The following is a 21,884-nucleotide window of genomic DNA, read 5'->3' as shown; positions in this document are numbered from 1 at the left end:
TTCAGAAAGGGAGAGACTGACTTTACAAACAACTGGATGGAGGAGGTTGGTGTTACCATAGGTAATGTGTTTGGTTTATGTTTTCCGGGTGAAAAACAATGGAACAGTGTCTTCTAAAATCCCCCTCTACTTTTATGTTTGAATTGAACATTGCAGTCCTCTTAAATAGTACAGCTGAATTGTTTTCTGTTTGGGTATCACACCAACATTAAAGGACTCACGAGCTACTGCTTCTCTTCTCAGAGCTTGTGATCAGGATCTTGCAAGTTGCTAGAGCTTCACAGAGTTTGAGATAAAGCAGGCTGACCATTAGCCCATATTGCAGACCTGCATCAGGACCTGATTTGGGTGCAGCCTGGTCTCTCAGTGCAGTAGCTCTTTATTGGTTTGGACTGCAGGCTGTTGCCAACAGTGAGACTTTCTGGGATACTTTCTGGAATAGTCACATAATGAACACAGCTGCAGGTCCCTCGCAGTGTCCTTTCTGAGCTGGCCGTCACAGAATCATAGAATACCAGGTTGAATCATAGTCCATGCAGAACAACTGGGGAACTAATCAGTTAATGACTGTTCTAGAGATTCTCTGTACCTTCTAATAAACACTGTGTGGAGTTTTCCACTGTGAGGGTGGTCCAGCGCTGGCCCAAGCTGCTGAGAGAGGTTGAGTAGTCTTCATCCTTGGAGATCTTCAAAACCCAACTGGATGCTGACCTGGAAAACCTGCTGTACTGTCTCTGCTTGAAGTGGGGGTGCGTGGACTTGATGATCTCAAGAGGTCCCTTCCGACATTAATGGTTCTGTGATATTTGTGCTTGGTGTATGCGAGATCACTGCCACTTCAGTGTCCCTCAGCTGCCCTGCAGAGTTATTCTGTTCTGCTCTTACTTGGTTTGATTGTTTTAGCTGCATAGTGCTTTTTCTTTGTTTGGATATAAATGTCTTTGCCAAAGGCAAAGTTCTTTCTGACATGTATTGTTACTTCAAAGGAGCGTAGATCATCTTCTGACCAACCTTTCAAACCTTTATACTGTCTTGGGGCTGGGAAACACCAGCAATGGTGCCGTTTTAGGCTTTGGGTGAAACATGATTGAGAAGTCGGTTTACAGTTTCTTGCCCAAGCAGGTGACGATCTGAAGCTCTTGGTTTTCCTGTTGTTACACATTTACCCAAAAAGTTTCTACCAGATTTCTGTCTTTTCTTTGCTTTCTATGGACTATTTTAGTCCTTGGCACTGTTGAACCAAAGCCATTTTCTCAGTGTGTATTGGTTATCTTGCTTGGGGAACAGGGAAATCACATTCTCTTTTTGGTACCATTAGGAATGTTGACCTCGGTATCACATTGTGTATTACTGTCTTTGACGATCAGGAGGCCTACACACTCAACAGTGCCTGGTTTTACCCATGTCATCATTGTAGATGGGGTCCTCCATGATGCCAGGTCTCTTGCATAAGGAGTCACCATTTGAAAGCAGGTCTGTCTTTCCAGATCCTCACCCTGTGGTGCACGCAGGCAACCCCACCTTGTATAACCAGTGGCCATTATAGATTATGACCTTAGAACTCTCTTTTACTTCAGATCCACCATGGGTTTACCCACTGTCTGCTGTAGGTGAAGTTCTCTGCTGTTTATCAATACCAGCCTGAGCAGCTCTTTTGGCATGACTACTGGAGTCACTCACCACTTCTTTCAGGCTTGGTTATCTCTGACTTATCTGTCCTTACCATGGATGAAGGAGTAAACAGGACTAACCTTACCTGAAGGATAAGGAGCTTTCCCTTCCTTGAAGAAGGCTGCTATGCAGTTCCGAGCTGCTGGGTGTCATGGAGAGTCCAAGGAACCACATGAGAGAGTAGACTCTGCTGCAGTAATATATATAGTAATATATATTTATCTCTAAAATTTTCCATAAGTAACAAGTAATATGGAAATGATGAATGAAAAATTCATAGTGTACAGCAATAAGAAATGTGTGTATGCAGTTGGCAAGTAGAAGGATAATAAATCTAAGTAACGCTATAAAAAAAGATGGTAAGAAACATTACCATATAGACAGCTAATAGAGAATTACCCTACTAGGGACAAATAACAAATTCAGAAAGCATTTCAGGGATAGTCTGGCACATCTGCCCAGGGAAATTCTGCATGAATACAGCTCCTCTGTCAGAAGAATACTATTTTAGTGCCAAGCCCTCACATTATTACCTTAATCACTACTGTAAAATTATCTTGAAGTGAGATAATTGCATATGATTGCACATCATTTTAACCTACTGGGCTTTTCTACTTTGCAGTCAGGCATTTTGAAACCAAGCTAAGCTGCATTGGCAAAATACTTCTTGCAGATACAGCAGGGATCCAGCAGAGAAGGTGGCTGCTTTAGTTGTATCTTGCAAGTGTTTTGCTGCGTAGACAAGCCTTTTGGCCACATGTGTTAAAGAGCAAATGGAAGTAAGATCTGCATGGCTAAGTGAATTAGCAACTTATCCAGAGAGCAAGAAGGGCCTTTGCAAGGTTTTTTCTGTTTGACCCTTTAAGCTCTGTCTACATTAGTGAGCAGTGTAGTACCAGCAGATTAGTGGATAGAAGCAGTTGCTCAGACCAGTACATCTCTAGCGTATATGGCTTGGGGATTTTACACTATAAACAACACGTGTTTGGGGCATTTTGCTTTGGGTTAGCTTTAATCTGGTTCCCCTTGTCTGAGGGGCCGGTTGTTGGTTTGGACTGTCTCCTTTAGGATTTGGGGACTGTTTGGTGTGTACTTGGAATGGAGCTCCTGGGTCTGTTTGCTGAGGAAAGTTGACAAGACCCAAAGGCACTCAGTGAACAGCACATGGTAATTGCAGTGATGTACAGTAGTATGGAGGCTTGCTTTAAAAACTTATTGCTGTTATAAACCAGGAGTCTGAGACTCCCGTTCTTTGAAATCATGGGGAGGAAAGAATGGGATGGTTTACTGTCATTGAACACGTGGAAGAGTCCCGTCACCTCTAGAAGCGCAGATGTTTTTCTTCATCTTCAATGCTTGTCTAACCCTTTGGAATACAGACAGATGGAGGCCTGCCTGCTCTCTCTGGGACTTTTTTGTCCCCCACCTTGGATTTGCTGTGGAGGAACATTCAGGAGGCAAAGGGACATCTGTGAAATACTATCCAGACTGTTACCACTTCTGAGGTCTTTGAGTGTAATCAAAACACAGTGGCTCTGTTAGAATACCTCTGGCACAGCTTTTGAGGTACTTGGCATGGGCTATCTCAGTGTTAGTTTGCCCTTCCAGTGGCAGCCTTAGTTGCAAAAATAGTAATCCAGTATCCCTGATTAAATCCAATGGATTATTTGCTCCACCTTTATTTGCTGCAGAGAAGGATGTGGAAGCCATCTGCACATGCAAAACCAGGTACCAGGTACTGTGTCTGCTCTGGATGCTCAGCTGGGGCTGTGTGAGGCCCAGCAGCAAATGCTCGGATACAGAAGTATTCTCCCTGTCCTTATGCACTCCTTGAAAGGTCTCTCTCGGAGCTCTCTGAAAGCTTATGAGACCTGGATAGTGCAAAAAGCTCTCATGTGAGGCATACAGTCCAGATGCCTTCTGGTCCACAGGCTCCCCAGAATACAGATGTGACCACAGCATTCAGTTTCCTTGTCTGGGATTCTCCTTGGAACAGTCAGGTGGTCAGTTGAAATGGGCAGGTTAGTTTGGTGCTGAGCACTGCTCTGTGTCACCGTGGTGGCAGTTTTGCCCTGGTGCGAGGCCCCGCGTGCCTGCCTTTGACCTCGCTCGCAGCCAGATGCTCCTCGGCTCTCCATAGCCTGTCACTCGCTCTGTCAAGGCGGCTTTTCAGTGGAACCAATCTCATTGCGTAGGACGCTGATTAATTTTATTCTGCAGTGCAGAGATCTTCTGCATATTGAGTAGTTGTGCAAGATGCAGCCTGGTCACAGGCACTGTGGGGTTTGAGTACCTGATTTTACTACGGCAGACAGGGAAGTAGGGCTGCGTTGCTTGGTCCCCCTTACTGCCAGGGGTTGGAAAGGTAAGGGTTTCCTGTCAAAATAAGGGAAGAAAAGGGATCTTGCTTGGTTTTTTCCTCATTTGCCAGTCCTAGCCTCTTCTTTTTGCATATCTGAGTCTTTCATGTTCAAGTGGTGCCTTAAACTCTCTGTGGTTCAATTTATTACTTTTGTATACATGTTTTATGTGTCTCTTGTATTTTGTTAGCTTGATGTAACTATCTGGAAAGCGTGGTAATTTACCCTTGGCAGGTTTTTAGGCTGTCACAGAATGGCAGATTCAGACACTTGATGCAGCTCTGCCTAGCACTGCATTTTTCCATGTGGGAGAGTCAAATGAACTGTCATTTGGGCCACATGTTTTCTGCGTCAAGTGTGATGTCAAGGGAAGGGTGAGGATTTAAAACACACTTTTCTTTGAGGCTGGGTTGAATTTTTGCTCCTTCAGTATTCTGCCTTGCCCTATGTGGGATCTGTTATCAGCTGCTCATCTTAAATATTTTAGTGGGCTTGGGAAGGGAGATGAGGAACCATGCCATGCAAGGCCAGGCAGCTTTACCTTTTACTGTTTGATTAGAAGGTGACAACCAGTCTTTTGTTGTTATGCCCATTAGTTCATTAATTTATTTAGTCCATTCATTTACTACAGAAGCACTAGCAAGGCTAACAGAGTTGATTAAACACTAGTTGACTACTATTGGATAATGTCATTATTTAAGCCTTGACTTCCAGCATAGAATTTGTTTGCTTTCATGTTCAAAACTCCTTGTCTCCAGCTGGGTTGACAAGTCCCTGAAGTCAGCTAGTTTGTCTGGCCAGAGGTAAAACTAACTGCAAAGGAAAGAAAACTGCATGCAGGTCAGCTTTGCCAAGCTACAGACACTGTTTCCAAGCAAGTTAGATAATGATGAAAATAACTCTCATCTCATTTTCTAGTCCTGATGGATCATCTATTTCTTTAGACTGTACAGAAGTGAATCCAGTATCTGTGATAAGCTGATAAATCTGATTCTGATGTGGACAGGCAAGAGGATAGCTGTATAATGTACATTGCATCTCTAATGTACGAGCATGAAAAATAGCTACAGTTTCTCAAATGCTGGTGAAAGCAGTTGTATAGCTGGATGTCCACAACTGTGCATATTACAATCCCTGGCAGTGCCAAGTGCTCAAGTAGGTTCTGTCACTAAGGACTTGGGCTTTTCCTATGCAGCTTTCTTCAGGGTCGAGCTGCTGGGTGGCTGTGCCATGCTGGGTTTTTTTTGACCACCAGTATTCTGTTGGGTTTGATACTTCCTGTATTAACTGAATGAAAAGAAACTTGACTGATGATTCTAGAATTAAGCTGAGTTTGTGATTAGAGGGGTCGGAGGCCACTGCTGTTGTGAGAGGCAGGCCTTGAAGAAAATAAGTGTCTGACATGGATAGATCAAGGGGATGATTTGGGCTGGGAGGGGCACCTCTGGATGTCTCTAGTACAACCTCCTGCTCCGAGGAATAGATCAGGTGGTTATAGGCAGTGCCGTTACTGATTACTGTATATCTTTGTGTTCCTCCTTTTTTAATTGTAAAACTGAGAAGTATCAAACAATAAGCTTTGGTTGGAAAACTAATTAAAATCACCATTGCTCAAGTGCTGCAAAGACATACAGGGCAAAGTTCTGCAGTGGTACTCACCCCCTTCCCTGCTTAGAAACCACACCAGCAGCCAAAATGTTCACCGCTCTGGTGTGTATGAACCTTTACTCTGTTATCAACAGTCTGCTGTTAGAGAAACTCATGCAGCATACAGAAACCACACCATCACAACTCCATTACAGATCAAGACCTGAAACCACAGCCTCTGCTCCCTCTGCATTTTGTAACACAGAGAATGACCATGAAGGACTAGCTGAGTGTTGTGAGGTGGCTGGTTGGTTTTGATTTTGCCTGAATAGATGTAGTTTGTAGCTCTAGCACCATGCCAGAACTCAATATGAAACTGCCCAGGTTTATTTCCTTCCTTTATTATGAAATTGCTTTAATGGGCCCATGGAGGGTTTTTTTTCCATAAGCATCTTTCTTTTCCAGATGCTTCTGACTATTAAAATCAGGGTTTATCCTTGTTGATGTAGGCTTAGTTTAGTTGTTCCACGGTATGCAGTACTGACAGGCAAATGTAGTGGTGCTACCACAAGTAGTTCAGGGATGGTGGTGACTGTGGCGGTGTTGCCTGCATGTGGTGGTGGTATGAACTGCACTTCGTCACACTCTCACTTGTGCCCTCTGTCAGTTTGAGGATTTGAGAATCCCCGGCACGGATTTCCGCTCATGGCTGTTTCACAGGCAGTTTTCCTGATGAATGGCAGTACTTTCCTGAGCTATGAGACTGGGAGGTAGAAATAAAGTCAGTCTGTTCTGCAGAGCTCCCTGGCTGATGCCTCTTGCAGTTACAAGCCCTTGATCAGAAACCATCTTTCCAACAATCATGGCCACAGGGTTGCCATCTTCCATTTTGTGTGTTCTGTTTCTTTTCAGGGAAAGATCATGTTTGCAGATTTATTGGCTGTGGAAGGAATGAAAAATTTAATTACGTGGTCATGCAGCTTCAGGTGAGTTCTGGGCTTCCCCTCAGCCCCCATCCTATGGAGATGGCATCACAGTGAAGGATTCACAGTGACAGCAGACAGCCAAGCACTGGTGTAGAGACTTTGTTGTACAGAGAAAGTGGGTGGAATGGGAGACAGCAAGACTGGGGGGGGGTGTTGCTGTGATACCCTCCCTTGGGATAGCTCCGCTTGTCAGGATGTGCTAAGATATTTCACATCACACAGTTTGAGGCAGCACTGTCCATGCCGTGCCTGTTTCCCAAACAGTACATCAGCTGATTTCTCAGTGTAATGGTCTGGTATCTTCTTATGAGTCAACACAGCATTTGAAAGTTAAAACGAAGTATTGGAAGATCTTGTACAAGAAATAAAGCAGACATAAAATGAGCACCCGTCTGAGGAGCATTTCTGCTTTTGGGGGGATGCACGTTAGAACTTGCAGCTGTGAAATGCTGTGTGTGATGGTTTAAATGTTTTATTGATTGTTTCAGGGCCGGAATCTGGCAGATCTCAGGAGGAGTCAGCCTCGAGGGACTTTCACACTGAGCACCACGCTGCGATTAGGCAAACAGATTCTGGAATCAATAGAAGCCATTCACTCTGTGGGATTCCTGCATCGCGACATCAAGCCTGTATGTTGTTTTGGGAATTTGGGGTTTGGTTGTGTCTGTCTGTTCTGCTTGAGTCAAAGACAGTCCAACTATGGGCAGATGTCAGTGGAGGCGCTTAGTTCTTGCACACTCGCACTGTCTGACACGTTGGCTATTTTCTCCAAGTACAGACTAGTAATATAGTATTGTCATTCCTTTAAGCGCATAGAAAACTAGTTAGTATGAGCAGAAGCTGCTCCATGGTGGGTTAGTAGCTGTCAGTCATACTTGTACCAGTTAAGATCACATAACGAAGCAGTCTAATTTCAAACAATCATTTGGAGTCCAACCAATTATTCCTATAAAAGGGGTTCGGAAAGGATGTCTTGCGCTATGACCCATCACTTGAATAAATGCTGTTTCATGTATTTGACTTAGCTAAATAATCCTCTTAATCTTTTCTGAGCAATTGCCAAAAAAACTGGAGCAGAGGTTCCAGTGTCAGAAACACAGTCACGATGGTGGTCATCTGCCTTGGTGAGGCACAGTAATTCCAACTCGCATTGTAGGAGCCAGTCTTCTTCCAGCTCTTCACTATTTGACCTCTACACTTGTTGGTCCCTAAGACCATCCCTCCGTCCAGCAAAATCATTTGCTGCTTTTAAAATCAGCTGGGTTTGGCTGATCAGATTCAGGTGAAAATCAGTCACTAATGTAACTGCCCACAAATCCTTTATGGTGAAAGATATGTTTAAGATGGGGGGTTAAAAAAAAGCTGCTCTATTTGCTTGTTAGTTTATTTACTAGGAACCAAACCAAGTGATTTTTAGTTGTCTGAATGTTTAAATCAGTTGAGGTAATGCTGTATAGTGGATGGAGATTCTGGGGGTTAGGGCAGCATAAAGCATGCTGGCAGCTGAATGATCAGAAGCATTTGTCTACAGTAACTCCAGCCTGGTATGCATGCGATGGAGCTCTCACTTTTTCTTGTAGCAGCTGAAATTTAGTTAAGCTAATGTGAAATTTAGTTACTTTGAAACTCCACAGTCATTTGTCTGCGAAGTTAACCTCTTAACATGGCAGCGATTGGCTAATCAGGAGTTTAAGATGCATCTTCAAATTCTTCTCTTTGACTTATGTTTCCACCAGAGGTGTGTGGGGCTATGTAACAAAGTTTTGTTATTAAATGGTCACTCTTACCCAAGTTTCTGGTATCAAACTGTTTTGGTTTTCTTTCTTTATCTAGTCCAATTTTGCCATGGGCCGCTTGCCTTCAACGTACAGGAAGTGCTATATGTTAGACTTTGGTCTGGCCCGTCAGTATACCAACACCACTGGTGAAGTCCGGCCAGTAAGTACATTTGAAGTCATTTTTTTCCACTTCTGCAGCTGCTTAGTTGTGGAAAGCTTTGGGGTTTTGTTTGGTTTGTGGTGGTTCTGCTTGGTCATTATATTTGACTGCATTTTCTGCAAGGTGAGATGCAGCAGGTAGCTTCAACTGAGTTGAGAATCTAAGAAGGGATGCTTGGTGTTGTCTTACAAGGTGTGTGGCTTTGGTTTTTAACTTTTCATAGAAGATAATGATGTTTTCCACAGGCTCTCAATACTTCCTGAGTATGTAATGGCCAAGCAAAGAGGGTGAGCCCAGTGCTGGCCATGTAATTTCTGTAGTCCCAGAGGACCGATCTAGTTCAGTCCTCTGTGATCTGGGGAACAAGGTTGATGTGTTCTCAAGGCTTTTCATGACAAAAAGTTAAAATGCTGGAAGTTACAGGCTGACTTGATCTCTGAGGCTGAGCTCACTGTGAACTGCAACCTGTAATGCTGTTCCAGCCTTGCCTGGCTTTGGTTTTGTGTACAGTGCTCTCTGACAAGATTTCTTGGCAGGCAGATTTCAGTGTGCCTGCTTGGAGGGGAGGTAAGGGCAAAGGGCATAATTGCACCACATGACGTGTGGTGTTATCTTTATCAGCACTGTGTTATGTGGGGTCACCCATAAGGATACATTAAGCTTCAGGTGCTCTAGGTACCATTTAGAGCATTCCTAGATTTATTTTGGAACGCAGCTCAAGCAGGGAGGGCTCAAGACAATCTCTGTTTATCATCCTAAGCCTGTACCTTTGGGGTCTGCACATCTTTTCCATCTGCAGGATAACTGTTGTTTCGGAAAACATGGACAATGTGAGCGCTAAATTCAGAGATTCTGTAGTGCAGGATATGGCTGGGGAGTGGGAAGAAAGCAAAGATCAGTGAGCAAATTCTGTGTCTTTTTTCTTTTTTCCTTTTTTTCTTCCCTGTCTTTTCAGTTGAACATTAAAAGCCTTTTCTTTTTAGCTGTAGATGGGAGCAATTCCAACGCTTGTGTTCACGTCTTATTCTTAAGAAGACACACACCATGTACTACTGGTCTTCCTTGTTCATGCTGTTGAGTTTAAGGATAACCCTCCTCCACACTGCCCTTTGCAAAATGCAGCCCCACTCCCTTTCTCTTTCTGCAGTTAGAGTTCTAGCCCACTACAGGTTGAAACAGGGTTTCTTCAAAATCTCTACATTGCTTCAGTGAAGCAATGGGTACACGTGTACTTCAAGTTCTGTTGTTTGAACAGTATTTTGTCTTTAAAATTAAAGAAACCAGTTGTTCCAGGTGTCTCTTCTTTTGGATCCTCTCTTTTCTTCCTTTCTCCCAGTAAAATTACTTTGCTTTTATTTTGCTACATCCTTAGGCAGTACTCCCAGGCCCTGGTTTTGGGAAAGCACTCCATCCAGCCTTGATGTATTTCAGGGCAAAAGACTTCCGCGTGTCTTGCAGGCTGTGTCCTGCTTGGGTTCATGTGGGTGAGGTGGGGTTTGGTTAGGATGCAAAGCTCTGAGAAGGTTGGTCTTAATGCTGGTTGCTTGCTTGCCACAGATGGGTCTTGTGGAAGAACTAATAACACATAATCTTGTCTTGAAAAAAGACAAAGGGATCCCCAGAGGGGTGGGAGCATCCTCAGCTGAAAATGGTAATTGGTTTGTTGTGTTGTGGGAGGATCATGGGGGTGAAGTCTTGTAAACCAAAGGTACATGTTCCCCCTCGCCAAGCAGCAGGTGGTAGGGGTTTTTGATACAAAAAATACTGACTTCAGTTCCTTTTAACGTTATGTTATAGTCACTGAGCTGTTTGATCTGTGTCCCTGCTGCCTGACTCCGCGTCTGAGTCCCACTTACCAGACTGACACATTTACCTGGGGGAGCATGGTGGATTGCTGCCCAAGGAATGGGCTAAGGATTAGGAAGGAGATGGGGGTGAAGGGCAGTATGAAATGAGATTTTCATGTAGGGAGGAGGAGTTTGTTTCTTTTTTATCATTTATTTCACCAAAGAGTATTTCAAGCCAGTAGGTAGTCTTCTTTCTCCATTCTCTTTCAGTTTCTTTATCCATGAAGAACCATAGAATCCGAGACTGGTTTGGGTTGGAAGGGACCTTAAAGCTCATCCAGTTCCAATCCCCTGCTACAGGCAGGGACATGTGGTCCACGGTAATGTAGGACAAGTTTTGGACCATAACTCCTTGATCATTACTGGTCTTTATTCAGGTCTGCCAGTTGTGTCCTGAACACGCAGTACAGGCAGCTTTATTCTTTCCCTCTGCCTGCGACACCCTGCTTTCAGAGACATATTCCCTGTGGCTCCACAAATAGCAATTGAAAGTGGTCCAGCATTTAGCAGCTTGGTTTAATTATTTATTTGGAAACAGAGGCAAAGCCATGTTTTTCCTGGAGCCTCTCTCCTGTTGCAGGAGCTGACACTGGGCTGTTCTGCTCAGCAAGCATCTTTTTCGCTTAGTCAGCTGCAGCCCATTGATCAGCTCTTGATCTCCTCGTGGCTCCAACTGCAGTGCAGCACTTTGCAGCGCTGTGCTGAAGGCACTGCTCAGCTGTGAGGGCGGCTCTGTGAGTCAGGGAGCAGAAGGAAGATGCCGTAGGCAGGACAGGGCATAGCCTGTTCAGACGAGCGTGATGAAGGCTGCAGAAATGTGTCAGCTAACTGAGAAAAAGGTATTTCTTTTCCACAATATCTGCCTAGTGTTAAAAATAAACCTTGCTGCAGTGAACAAGGTATTAGGAGAGTGTGATATGTGATACATTTTTCTACGAAGTAGTTTTCCCCACACTGGAAAATGAGCTGTAAAATGGCATAAAGGGTATGAACTCCTGTATCGTAAGAACCCAAATGTTCAAACCTAGAAGCCCAGTAGCTTTTACACTTGTTTAGTACTTGAAATATATGTAAAGCTGTAATGTTATGTTAGAGATGAGCATTTTGCAGTCAAATAAACAGATTTGTGGAGCTGTAGTACTCTGCTTAAGAAAAGATCGTTTTTGTCTTGGGCTTCGTATGGTTAAAAGGTAATTGAAGAAAAGGCTGAAAGCGCAGCAGAGTCACGTAGGTTTAGCAGAGATGGGGAAAGGGAACAAAATGGACCTTTGTCTTTAAAAATATCTCACATTTAATATATTTACAGAAATGCCATTGCTGTGGGAATGGGTCAGTTATAAAACAGATTGTGCAAATTACATAAAGGTTCTTGCTGTTACTTTTATTGTTGGTGCGGCAAATTTGGACTTGAGAAGGGAGTTCATGTTCCAGTTTAAAACACTGCAGCTACGGAAAGCCAGTGCAGTTGAAATGAACTGTATGAAAAGCAGGCTAGCTGATGGAGTTCGAAATGTATTAGCAAGCAGGGACTCTTGTATCTTGTTACAACTAGTTGTTTCTCTACTTTCCTCCCCTGGTTCAGTGAGGGTGACCTTAGATCATCCACATCAGGTTGTTGGTGGTTTGATTTTATGTAGCAGCTCTCTGATTAGAGCTCTCGTGCTATAGGGGTGAGGGAAACCGAAGGACATCTCAGGCTCAAATCCCATGTATACCTGCAGGGAACTGCGATCCCATTTTCCATTTCCAAGTGCCTTTGCTGCCAAGCTGCAGGGGGGATATATCTGGATGTATCATTCCTTCTGGTCAGTGCTGTTCCACTTGAAGCTTTGATTGTTTTTCCCACGGGACTGCAGACAAAGGAACAGGAAACTATTATTATGTCTGGTGGTGAGGGAACAAGGGCTTCACCACCTGGGCAAGTGAATGTTGAATTGGATTGCAGGTTAAGTCTCCCCTCAATCAGGTAAGTGTATTTGCTGCCAGGTTACAGAGTGCCTACGTTTCTCTCTCTTTTTAATAAATACTTGATTATTCTGTGCAAGAAGGGTCCATTCCAACAGGGATGTTCTTAGACTTGCATCTCAAAGCACCCTGTGGGGTAGGGGTGAGGGTGTGCTCTGGAAGGAGGGTGGTGTGGGTTTCATTTCTGTCTGAGGGGTGGAGAGGTTTGAACTTAGCTCTGCTGCATCCTGGCGATTGCCACAACTCTCTCTTGTCTTCCTTTTAGTAGAAAAGGGTCATCTTCTCCATCTGACTCCAGGAAAGCATTATGAGCTGTAAATCCCCAAAGAAATGTGATTAACACTTTACAACACTCTCCAAAATATTTCAATTTCAGTGGTCCCTCAGCTCTGTGATACAGCTCATGAAGAACTTCTCTTCCTTATTCGGCATTCCCCATGCTTTCCATAGAGATATTCAGTACTGCATGTTCCCCAGTGGGACCATGCCTGTAAGAAACAAGTGCAGCTCTGCGGCCAAAATTCTCTTGTTAAAAATTGGATAATAATTGAATAATAGGATTATAGCTGGAATAAGCCTTTGAGTAAAAAAAAAATGCTTATTATTAGCCGTGTTTCTAGTGTGAGAAAGGCATCCTCATCTCCAGTGCAGGTTCTGGAGCAGGCATTGCATGATGAGGTGGTTGGCATATGCTGTCTGGAAACACAAAATTATTACCTTGGTCTCTTCTGATGGTAAAATCCATTAGTAATTTTGAATTCTCCTGAAATAAAGAAGGGAAGGTGTCATTTAAACTCATCTCCTTCAGGGCTTTTGCTTTGAAAAGAATAGTAGGAGACTGTCTCAAAACTGAAGTCAATGTGAAATCTGCAGAGTTCCTGGAACTTGCACATTTTTAGGGAAGAGGAATAGTAAGACTCAGAAGAAACACCACTGAGTTGATTGCTCGTGATTGTTTGGTTTCTGTTGGAATCGGTGTCTCCCAGCTCTTTCCTCAGTTTACTGAAGTGAGTTTTAAGGCTGTATAATACATGATACTAGCTCTTGCCTCTGATCAGTGTGGCCCTCATGTTTCCATACTGTGCAGTTCACATCTTAAGATACAGTGACTGCTCATGTGGCCTAAAAGCAGCACTGACTTTCATTCTGTTCTTTTTCAAACTGCCATATAATCATAGAATCACTGATTGGTTTCGGTTGGAAGGGACCTCAAAGCTCACCCAGTTCCAACCCCTGCCACGGGAAGGGACACCTTCCACTAGAGCAGGTTGCTCCAAGCCCTGTCCAACCTGGCCTTGAACACTGCCAGGGATGGGGCAGCCACAACTTCTCTGGGCACCCTGTGCCAGGGCCTCAGCACCCTCACAGGGAAGAATTTCTTCCTAATGTCTCATCTCAATCTCCCCTCTGTCAGGTTAAAGCCATTCCCCCTTGTCCTGTCCCTACAGGCCCTTGTCAGAAGCCCCTCTCCAGATTTCTTTTTGGCCCCAGACAACTTTAGGAAGGGAAATCACAGTAGAATCATACAACTGGTGTATGGTTAGGATATATGCATCTCTCCTCTCAGCTTGGGGGTTTTTATACTGTTAGGTATGATCTGTAAGCAGGGGGAAAATCGGTCTCTAGAGGGACCCCTTTCACCACTTGACAGCGCTCACACACCACAGGCTCACCCAAAGCCTGGGGTCTAGATGAAACTAAATTCAGCATGGACCAACAGCCCTGGGGAGGATGCTGGGAGATGGCAACAGCTATGCAGGAGACCCAGGTTTCTGGAGGGATACAATATTGAATTGTTTTTTAATTCATTTCTGTTTAATTTTTTTCTCATTTTGTTGGTTTTTATCATGTTTTTCTTTGGGTTTCTCTCTGTTTTACAGTTCTTTTGGGCTCTTCTTTTGAGGCTGTGTTTGATGCGTTGGCTTCCCATCCGCTGCTCGTAACCATCTCTGCTATGAGTTGTGAGTGAGCCATCACCATGCTTCTGGGTTTTCATTTTGTTTTGTGCTTTTGTTATATACCAAAGTCCGAATGACACCTGGTTTTCTTTTTTCCCCTCATGATACGTTTGTCTTTCAGCAGGATCGTGACAGCCACCTAAATGTGCTGCAGAGGTCTAGAACACTTGGGATGCTGCCTGAGGGGCTGGCAGGCATTTGGGTGGTGCCAGGGACTGTGGTTTTGTCACTTCTGTTGTTGCAGAGGCCAGAGGAAGGGAGTTCTGTCCTCTTGCATTTTTGGCTCCAGCTTCCTCTAAGTCATTTCTGACTCCCCATTGGCATAAAATACTAAAAGTGCTGCTGTTTAAATTAGTGTAAAACACATTTAAGAGGTGCAGAATTTGCCTCCACAGAAGAGGTGGAAATGCATATCCCTGCATCTCCTCCATGAGCCTAACTGATGGAAGCAGAAGAGTGCTAGAAGTCAGAGAGATACTTCCTTTTAGTAGTTAAAGCTTCCTGTCACTTTTCCTTCTTATCACAATTTTTCCAATGGGTCATTTCAATCCAAGATGTATCTCCAAATGCTTTCCATGATCTGTGGCATTTCCTCTCTCCCGTTACCACCTTCTCTTCGATCTGCGTTCTCTTCTCGTTTTCTTACTGGAATTGCTGGAAATCCTTTCCCTGTTTCCAGGAGTGGTGGGTCAATAATCTTAGATGACAGCAGGCCTGCCAGTGGCAAAGGTGGTGGATCTCATGGGGTGCTTGTACCTCAGGCTTCCAGATGTTGAGGAAGAACCAGCAGATACGTTCCATGAGAATAAATACCACAGGCATAAGAAACAGTAGGAGGAAAATACTGACATCCAAACATAAGTTTTTAGGAAGGAAGCTGGAAACTGGGACATCCAAAATACCAATCTAGGAACCACTGAGACATGAGGAAAGATTCAGATTAATGAGGAAATATGAGCACTCTTGGCATAAAGGGAGCATATCCAGGAAAGACAGATTTGCCATGAATCATAAGGGTTGGCACTTAAAATACGAATGATCATGAGTGTTTGAGCTGGAGAATGATGAAAAGCTGATGGGTGCCAAAGGGCACTATTTGGAACAATGCATCTACTTCCTATAGGATTTTATTACCTAATTCTGTCTTTGTCTGTGAGGTAATGTTCATTGCTAATGTACTAAAAGAAACACAGAGTGTAATTTTTGCTCTGTGGTAGTGATCTAATGCATTCTCCCAAGCTAAAACTCATTTTAAACCAAGCTTCTAACAGTGCAATATACTTCATATCTTGATCATCTTCCTAACAGCACTGTATACTAAATTACTTTAGCTTTGTGCTAGACACAATCTGAATGCAGGATTAGATGCACTTTACCCCAAGTAACATTTTTGATGGTAATACTGATGTGGAAAAATGAAAGAAAAAAATCATGTATGGTTTTAAATTGTATTTCAGTTTGTTACTTTCTTACAATCTGGGGGATTCAAATAGGTTGGGTTAAATATTATTCCATAGCCTGAAGTTCCTAATTTCTACTTTCAGTTCTGTGTCAAATGTGGACTGATCTGGACAGCAAGGATGCTTTATCTAGGCTCTTTTTCCACTGCTGGACAATGCAGTGGTGGCATGAAATTTATTAACTGGAAGAAATGAAGCATGTAAAGAAATCATCTGGAAAATTAATGTTGATGAGTTCAGAAAAGAAGTCACTAACAGTTGGGTAGGCAGCATGTGCTACAATAGAAGCTCAGACAGGAGCTGTCTGTTTTTAATGGAAAACAAAGTATCTCCATAGCCATGGAAATATTTGATTGCAATGATCAGTGACACAGTCAGAAGGCATGACTGACTGCCGTGTGACTGCCTGGGCGGTCGGATATGGTTGAAAGAGGTGAAACCTTTATGAGAAGATGCTGTTCACACAACATCTGCCTGGTTTATTGAAAGCTCTAAACATCCTGTCAAATAAATTGCGTAGTCTTGCTCAGTTGCAGTGAGGTACCCTACGAGAGAAGACTGGGGAGAGCCCTTTATCCTCAGCTGCAGGACTGGCTTGGTGAAGTGTCCTGTGTTGTCTGTGGGACATGCTCAGTTAAAAGATGGCTGAGCTTCTGGCTTGCTTTTGAAAGAGGAGGGGAATACATTTGCAAGCTGCCTGGAGTTGGTTTCAGAATAGATCTAATTAAAGACAGCAGAGATAGCCTGTCTGCCAGAAATAGTGAGTATTGATCTAAAAAGGTTTTCAGAGACGTTGCCAACCGTGCTGAAACCAGCACTTGTGGTACTTGCCTCAGGATATACACAGCTGATAACTGAAGACACTGAAGTAGGGAAAGAACATGAAAGACAAACTCCCATGGACTGCAAACACTGAACAATGTTTGTTCTGAAAGTGTCAGGGGTTGCATATTAGAATTGCTCATAATACACTCATGGCCCATGGAAAGTATCCAAACACACTGTCTTCCACTTATAATGGAAAAGAGGAACATCCTCTTTGAATATGCAAAGGACATTTACAGTGATGGCTGACTCCAACAGATATACTCCACTGGCCAGTATTCTGCTTTTCAGGAACTCACATCAGTGAAATCACAGGAATTCTGGAAACTGTTTTTCAGTCATTTGTCAGTAGGAATCCTAAATGTGTGCTCCAGGAGGGATGAAGTTCATGGATCATGAATGGAATATCTTGACTATTACCTGCTGCTAAATAAGTAGCTTATAGTTCAAGCTGGAGTACTGCAAGATTAAAGGCTGCATTAAGTGCATGGGGTATGCATATGGGTTCTCCTCATGAAGTATTTGATTAGCATAAAGGAGCTGTAAGGTAGATGTAACTCTTTTTGCTTGGAGTCACTATAGAGAGCTGCATTATGCACCATTCAGGAGTGTGTTAGTAGCGTGGTATGGTGAACTTGCTTAAAAACCGTCTTCTTTTTTCTGAGAGTACTGAAACTCAGAGCAACTTCCCTGTATCCAGCTGAAGCAACTGAATTGTATGTATTTAAACTGATAGAAAGGTGCCTTAGAATAAAAGTGCAGAGCTTTAGGCTTAGTTCTGGAAGCATAGGCACAGATAAAAGAACAGACATGGATCAACTGACCTAAGTGGGGCAAGTTACCTAATTAGAGTTGTTAACTAATGTGCTCAGATTCCTGCTAGAGTAGGATCTTTATGTCCATTTAGTTCTTTGCCCATGCTTAGCCCAGTGGTGGCTGGGCCTGAACCCAGTTTTGCCACATGAATTTTGAAAGCACTGCTGTTAACACTGGTGCTTCTTAGCTAAGCTGGAAGGATTTTGTGGATGCCTTTATTTAAAAAGCATATTTTTTCTCAGAACAATGACATCTTCAGTAAAGGAATTCATATGGTATGATGTTCTTGTGGGAGCAGCAATGGAAAGAGTTGGAAGTGTTGCTCAGCCCCCAGAACAGAGAAAGCCTCCAGCACAGAGGAACAGTCGCAGGAGCACTGCCTTCTTCCCAAGGCTGCTATATCAAGCTGAGGATAGAAGGAACAGGAGAGTCAGACAAAGCAAAAATAGATACCTGGTTTAGAATATACAGGGAAGAATTAGGAAAAAAGCAAGAACTCTGAAAGTTGGAGGTTCTTGATTTGAGTCTCACAAGAGTGCCAGTAAATGCCTATGGCTCTGTGTCAGAGTAGGGATCCCTGTTCCCGTCCCAACCAGGCTGCCCTCAGACTTTGCTCAGCTCATGTTATTCACAGCTCTGTTTTGCACTTGCACTTCTTTATCAGCTTGTCCCTTAATCTGGAATTTAAAAAGGAAAATATGATCTTGGATAATGTTCTTAGCTCTGTGCCTAGACTCTTACTATTCTAATCTATCACTGTCACCACCTTGCCCTCTCTGTAAAATCAGCCTTTCTAGAAATGCACTATTGGAGAATGCTGGCTGCTAGAGCAGATGGAGGCAAGTAGGAGCTTTTTATTCCTTGGGCGCATATGACATAGTATAGAGGAGGAGTTCTCAGGAATTAGCTGCACAGGGGGGTTAGTAATCTGCTCTGTCACTGAGATGTTTCTCATCTCCTTCAGCCCCGCAACGTCGCTGGTTTTCGAGGAACGGTCCGCTACGCCTCAGTGAATGCACACAAAAACCGAGTGAGTATTTGGGGTTATAAGGAGCCAACAGCAAAGTTATTTCTCCTCAGAAACCTGTTTTCAGGAGCAGAGGGTGTAAGAGGCGTGAGTTCTGGTTTTTTTCTTTTCCAGAAGTTAGTATATCAGATGATTTCCATGAGGTGGTCAAGGCTGTTGTCTGTGAAATCAAAGTTACGATTCAGTTACTGGATCCTCTCTAGATAGCAGCCTGAATAATTGCATTATCAGACACTTTAAGGGGAAAAAACCCAAACCACACTAAAGTGGAAACCAGGTTAAATGCCAGGCTGCTTTCTGCTAGTTTCTAGCAGAACTTGGCTGTGACTTACCAGGTGCCAGGTCCCCAGATCCGTTCTCCACCTGGAATATGTAATATTAACATCATGCCATCAGGTGCAGAGCCACGTAGTGAAAGCTAGGTTTATATTTCCCTGAAAATATCCATTATTTACCCAGTGTCTGGCCTGTTTAATTCTAAACACTTCCCGAAGTCTCATTCAACATTCTGCTCGAAACACTTGTTCATCCTATTCAGTTTATGTTTCTGTGTAGACAGTAAACAGGAAGTTCTCTGGTTCTGTAGCTAAGTGCTTGCAAGATGGAAACTCAGCCTTCCTCGCTTACCTCCAGGTTTCCAGCCTCATTTGGGATGACTCTGTAGGATGACCTGTGACACAGGAGGAGGTTTCAAGTTTTTTTAGGGAAAGAAGTTCTTGGCTGCAGAGCATAGAAAGTGTGATGTGGGGAGGGCAGTTGAACACCATCATGAATTCATTTTGTTTCCTGAGAGACACTGAGAAACTTGAGGTACCATTTTTGGAAGAGCTGAATAGTGCCAGCTGTAGCTGGCATCAGCTGAAGGTATATTTAGACACAAAAATGGCTGTATAATGCATGCTATTCTGAGAAATCACATTCTAGACGTTGGATGTTGAGCACCAAAAATTACTTCATGTGCTTTGACGATTTCAGCCTTAATCCCTGTGTTTCAATTTCCCATTTGCTGAAGACTTTCTACACAGTTTGGGGTTTTGTTGGTTTGGGGTTTGTTTTTCTTAATCTGGGTTATTTCACATCCCATTAATAAACATTCCCTCTTGTACATTCAGTGAGGGAGAGTCCTTTGGAAAACTTGGGCTTTGCTGTATAGATAGAAAACTTTTCACAACAAACAAATGAGGTTATTCAGGTGATTGTATTGACATTGCCAAGTTTAATAAATGCTTGGGTTTGCATCTCTAATCTGGCTTTTTTAATCATTGAATGGGCAGTATGACTTCTCTTCCTGCTTTGTAAAATGAGGTAGCTCATCTGGAGAGCACAACCGGACTCCTGAGCAGCAGGGAACTTTGCTCCTCAGTCTTCATCTCTCTCTTCTCCAGGAGATGGGTAGACATGATGATCTGTGGTCCCTCTTTTACATGTTGGTGGAGTTCGCGGTTGGTCAGCTTCCATGGCGGAAGATCAAAGATAAGGTAGGAAACCTCACCTCTGTGCTTATGATAGGCTGCTGCATGTTTATTATCATGACTCTTTATCATTCCTCTTGCAGCTAAGTGCAGCTTTTTGCTAAAGGAAAGCCAGAGCCTGCTTGTCATCAGATACCGCTGCAGGATGCTAACCTGCTTTTGTGTGTTCTGATGCACAGTGTAGAGCTTGTCTTACTTGGGTAGCTAGGTACTTTCTTATGCATGTTGTTAACCACATTTGATCAGATAACTTTGACTCTGTTCTTGAAAAGCAAACAAAAAAAGTGGAAAGGCTGACAAATAAACAGGAGACGTGTGCAGACACAGTGCTCAGTCTAAGAGGCAGTGTTCCAGGAATGATAAGACTGTATGAATATGAAGCAATAGAAGAGATTTTGGCCCTGAGATATTTTCTTTTTTCCAGGAGCAGGTTGGCATGATAAAAGAAAAGTATGAACACCGAATGCTGCTGAAACACATGCCTTCAGAGTTCCACCTTTTTCTGGATCACATTGCAAGCCTAGACTACTTCACCAAGCCAGACTATCAGGTAGGAACTTTTCTTTGTTACCAATGTGCTACATGGCACTCTGGATTGGCATTTGGATTTTCTAACATTTCCATGCACATGTTCATATCTGGCTGAGGAATACCTTTCCTAGGACCAGGAGAAAAAGATTGGACTGTAGAGTTCCTCAACAGCTCAAAAGTTTTTTCTTCTCTTTCCACCAGCCTGTCCAGAATAATCCCATACTCCAGATCAGAAAGCATCAGAGTACTTTTGGCTTTCATTAAAACACGAAAGTCTTGAGATACTCTAAATGTAACAGAATTTTAGCACAGCTTGCCAAATGCAAAGAGCCTGTGCCACCAGCTCAATGGTCATAGAATCAATGAATCCCAGACTGGTTTGGGTTGGACAGGATCTTAAAGCTCATCCAGTTCCAACCCCCTGCCATGGGCAGGGACACCTTCCACTAGAGCAGGTTGCTCCAAGCCCTGTCCAACCTGGCCTTGAGCACTGCCAGGGATGGGGCAGCCACAGCTTCTCTGGGCACCCTGTGCCAGGGCCTCAGCACCCTCACAGGGAAGAATTTCTTCCTAATGTCTCATCTCAGTCTCCCCTCTGTCAGGTTAAAGCCATTCCCCCTTGTCCTGTCCCTACAGGCCCTTGTCAAAAGCCCCTCTCCAGCTTTCTTGTTGGCCCCTTTAGGCACTGGAAGCTGCTCTGAGGTCTCCCCAGAGCTTTCTCTTCTCCAGGCTGAAACAGCCCAGCTCTCTCAGCCTGTCTCCATAGCAGAAGTGCTCCAGCCCTCAGAGCATCTTCATGGCCCTCCACTCACTTGATGACATTTGCTTTCATTTCTTGGTACCGTTCATAGGCAAGATGGAGATTATAAGCTGTACCTGGTCCTCATGCTCATACTTCAGATTTTTTGAGAGCCACCCTCAACTGCTTCACATAAGTTGTCTTTTTTGTGAATTTATTCCAGCTAATCATGTCCGTTTTCGAGAACAGCATGAAAGAAAGAGGTATCACTGAAAATGAAGCCTTTGACTGGGAGAAGGCTGGTACAGATGTCTTGTTGTCCACTAGCACCTCTACCCCACCGCAGCAAAACACCAGGCAAACAGCAGCCATGTTTGGGTGAGTGTTGCAGTTGCACAAGTCAGACTATTGACATCCTCAGTGATAAGCTCAGTATCAGCTTGCTTTTTGAAATGTTTCAAGGCCTGTATGATCCTGGGAAGTTGGAGCTGCATGGCAGCCACTACTTGATTTGACTTCATGTGTACTGACGTATATCTGAAGTGGTGGAACCCAGTTTCAGACCCTTGCTGTCCTGAAAACACATTTTCTACTGGGGATGAGTGTGTGGGTTGGAGTCACATTAAGGGATGTCTGGAGATCTTTGGCCAGATTGATGAAGCCCATATGCTTGCAGATTTTGCATATTATACAGCATACGTG

The 21,884-nt window shown here is 43.6% G+C and overlaps 1 protein-coding gene across 1 annotated transcript in view; it reads left to right on the top strand.

Annotated features, from left to right (window-relative positions):
- The window catches only part of TTBK1 (tau tubulin kinase 1), a gene marked incomplete at its 5' end in the record, with an annotated part of 65,373 nt that overhangs the window by 10,256 nt on the left and 33,233 nt on the right, over positions 1 to 21,884 (top strand). The window contains 7 exons of the mRNA XM_080616123.1: positions 6,531 to 6,604; positions 7,093 to 7,233; positions 8,438 to 8,542; positions 18,378 to 18,443; positions 19,826 to 19,918; positions 20,337 to 20,462; positions 21,406 to 21,560. Of these exons, the coding sequence (XP_080472249.1) occupies positions 6,531 to 6,604; positions 7,093 to 7,233; positions 8,438 to 8,542; positions 18,378 to 18,443; positions 19,826 to 19,918; positions 20,337 to 20,462; positions 21,406 to 21,560 (760 nt within the window). The remainder of the gene's footprint in view (positions 1 to 6,530; positions 6,605 to 7,092; positions 7,234 to 8,437; positions 8,543 to 18,377; positions 18,444 to 19,825; positions 19,919 to 20,336; positions 20,463 to 21,405; positions 21,561 to 21,884) is intronic.

This window comes from Psittacula echo, assembly GCF_963264785.1.
Source record: "Psittacula echo genome assembly, chromosome: 4".
Lineage (NCBI taxonomy): Eukaryota > Metazoa > Chordata > Aves > Psittaciformes > Psittacidae > Psittacula > Psittacula echo.
The sequence above is the reverse complement of the archived record's forward strand: the minus strand, read 5'-3'. Positions and strand labels throughout refer to the sequence as shown.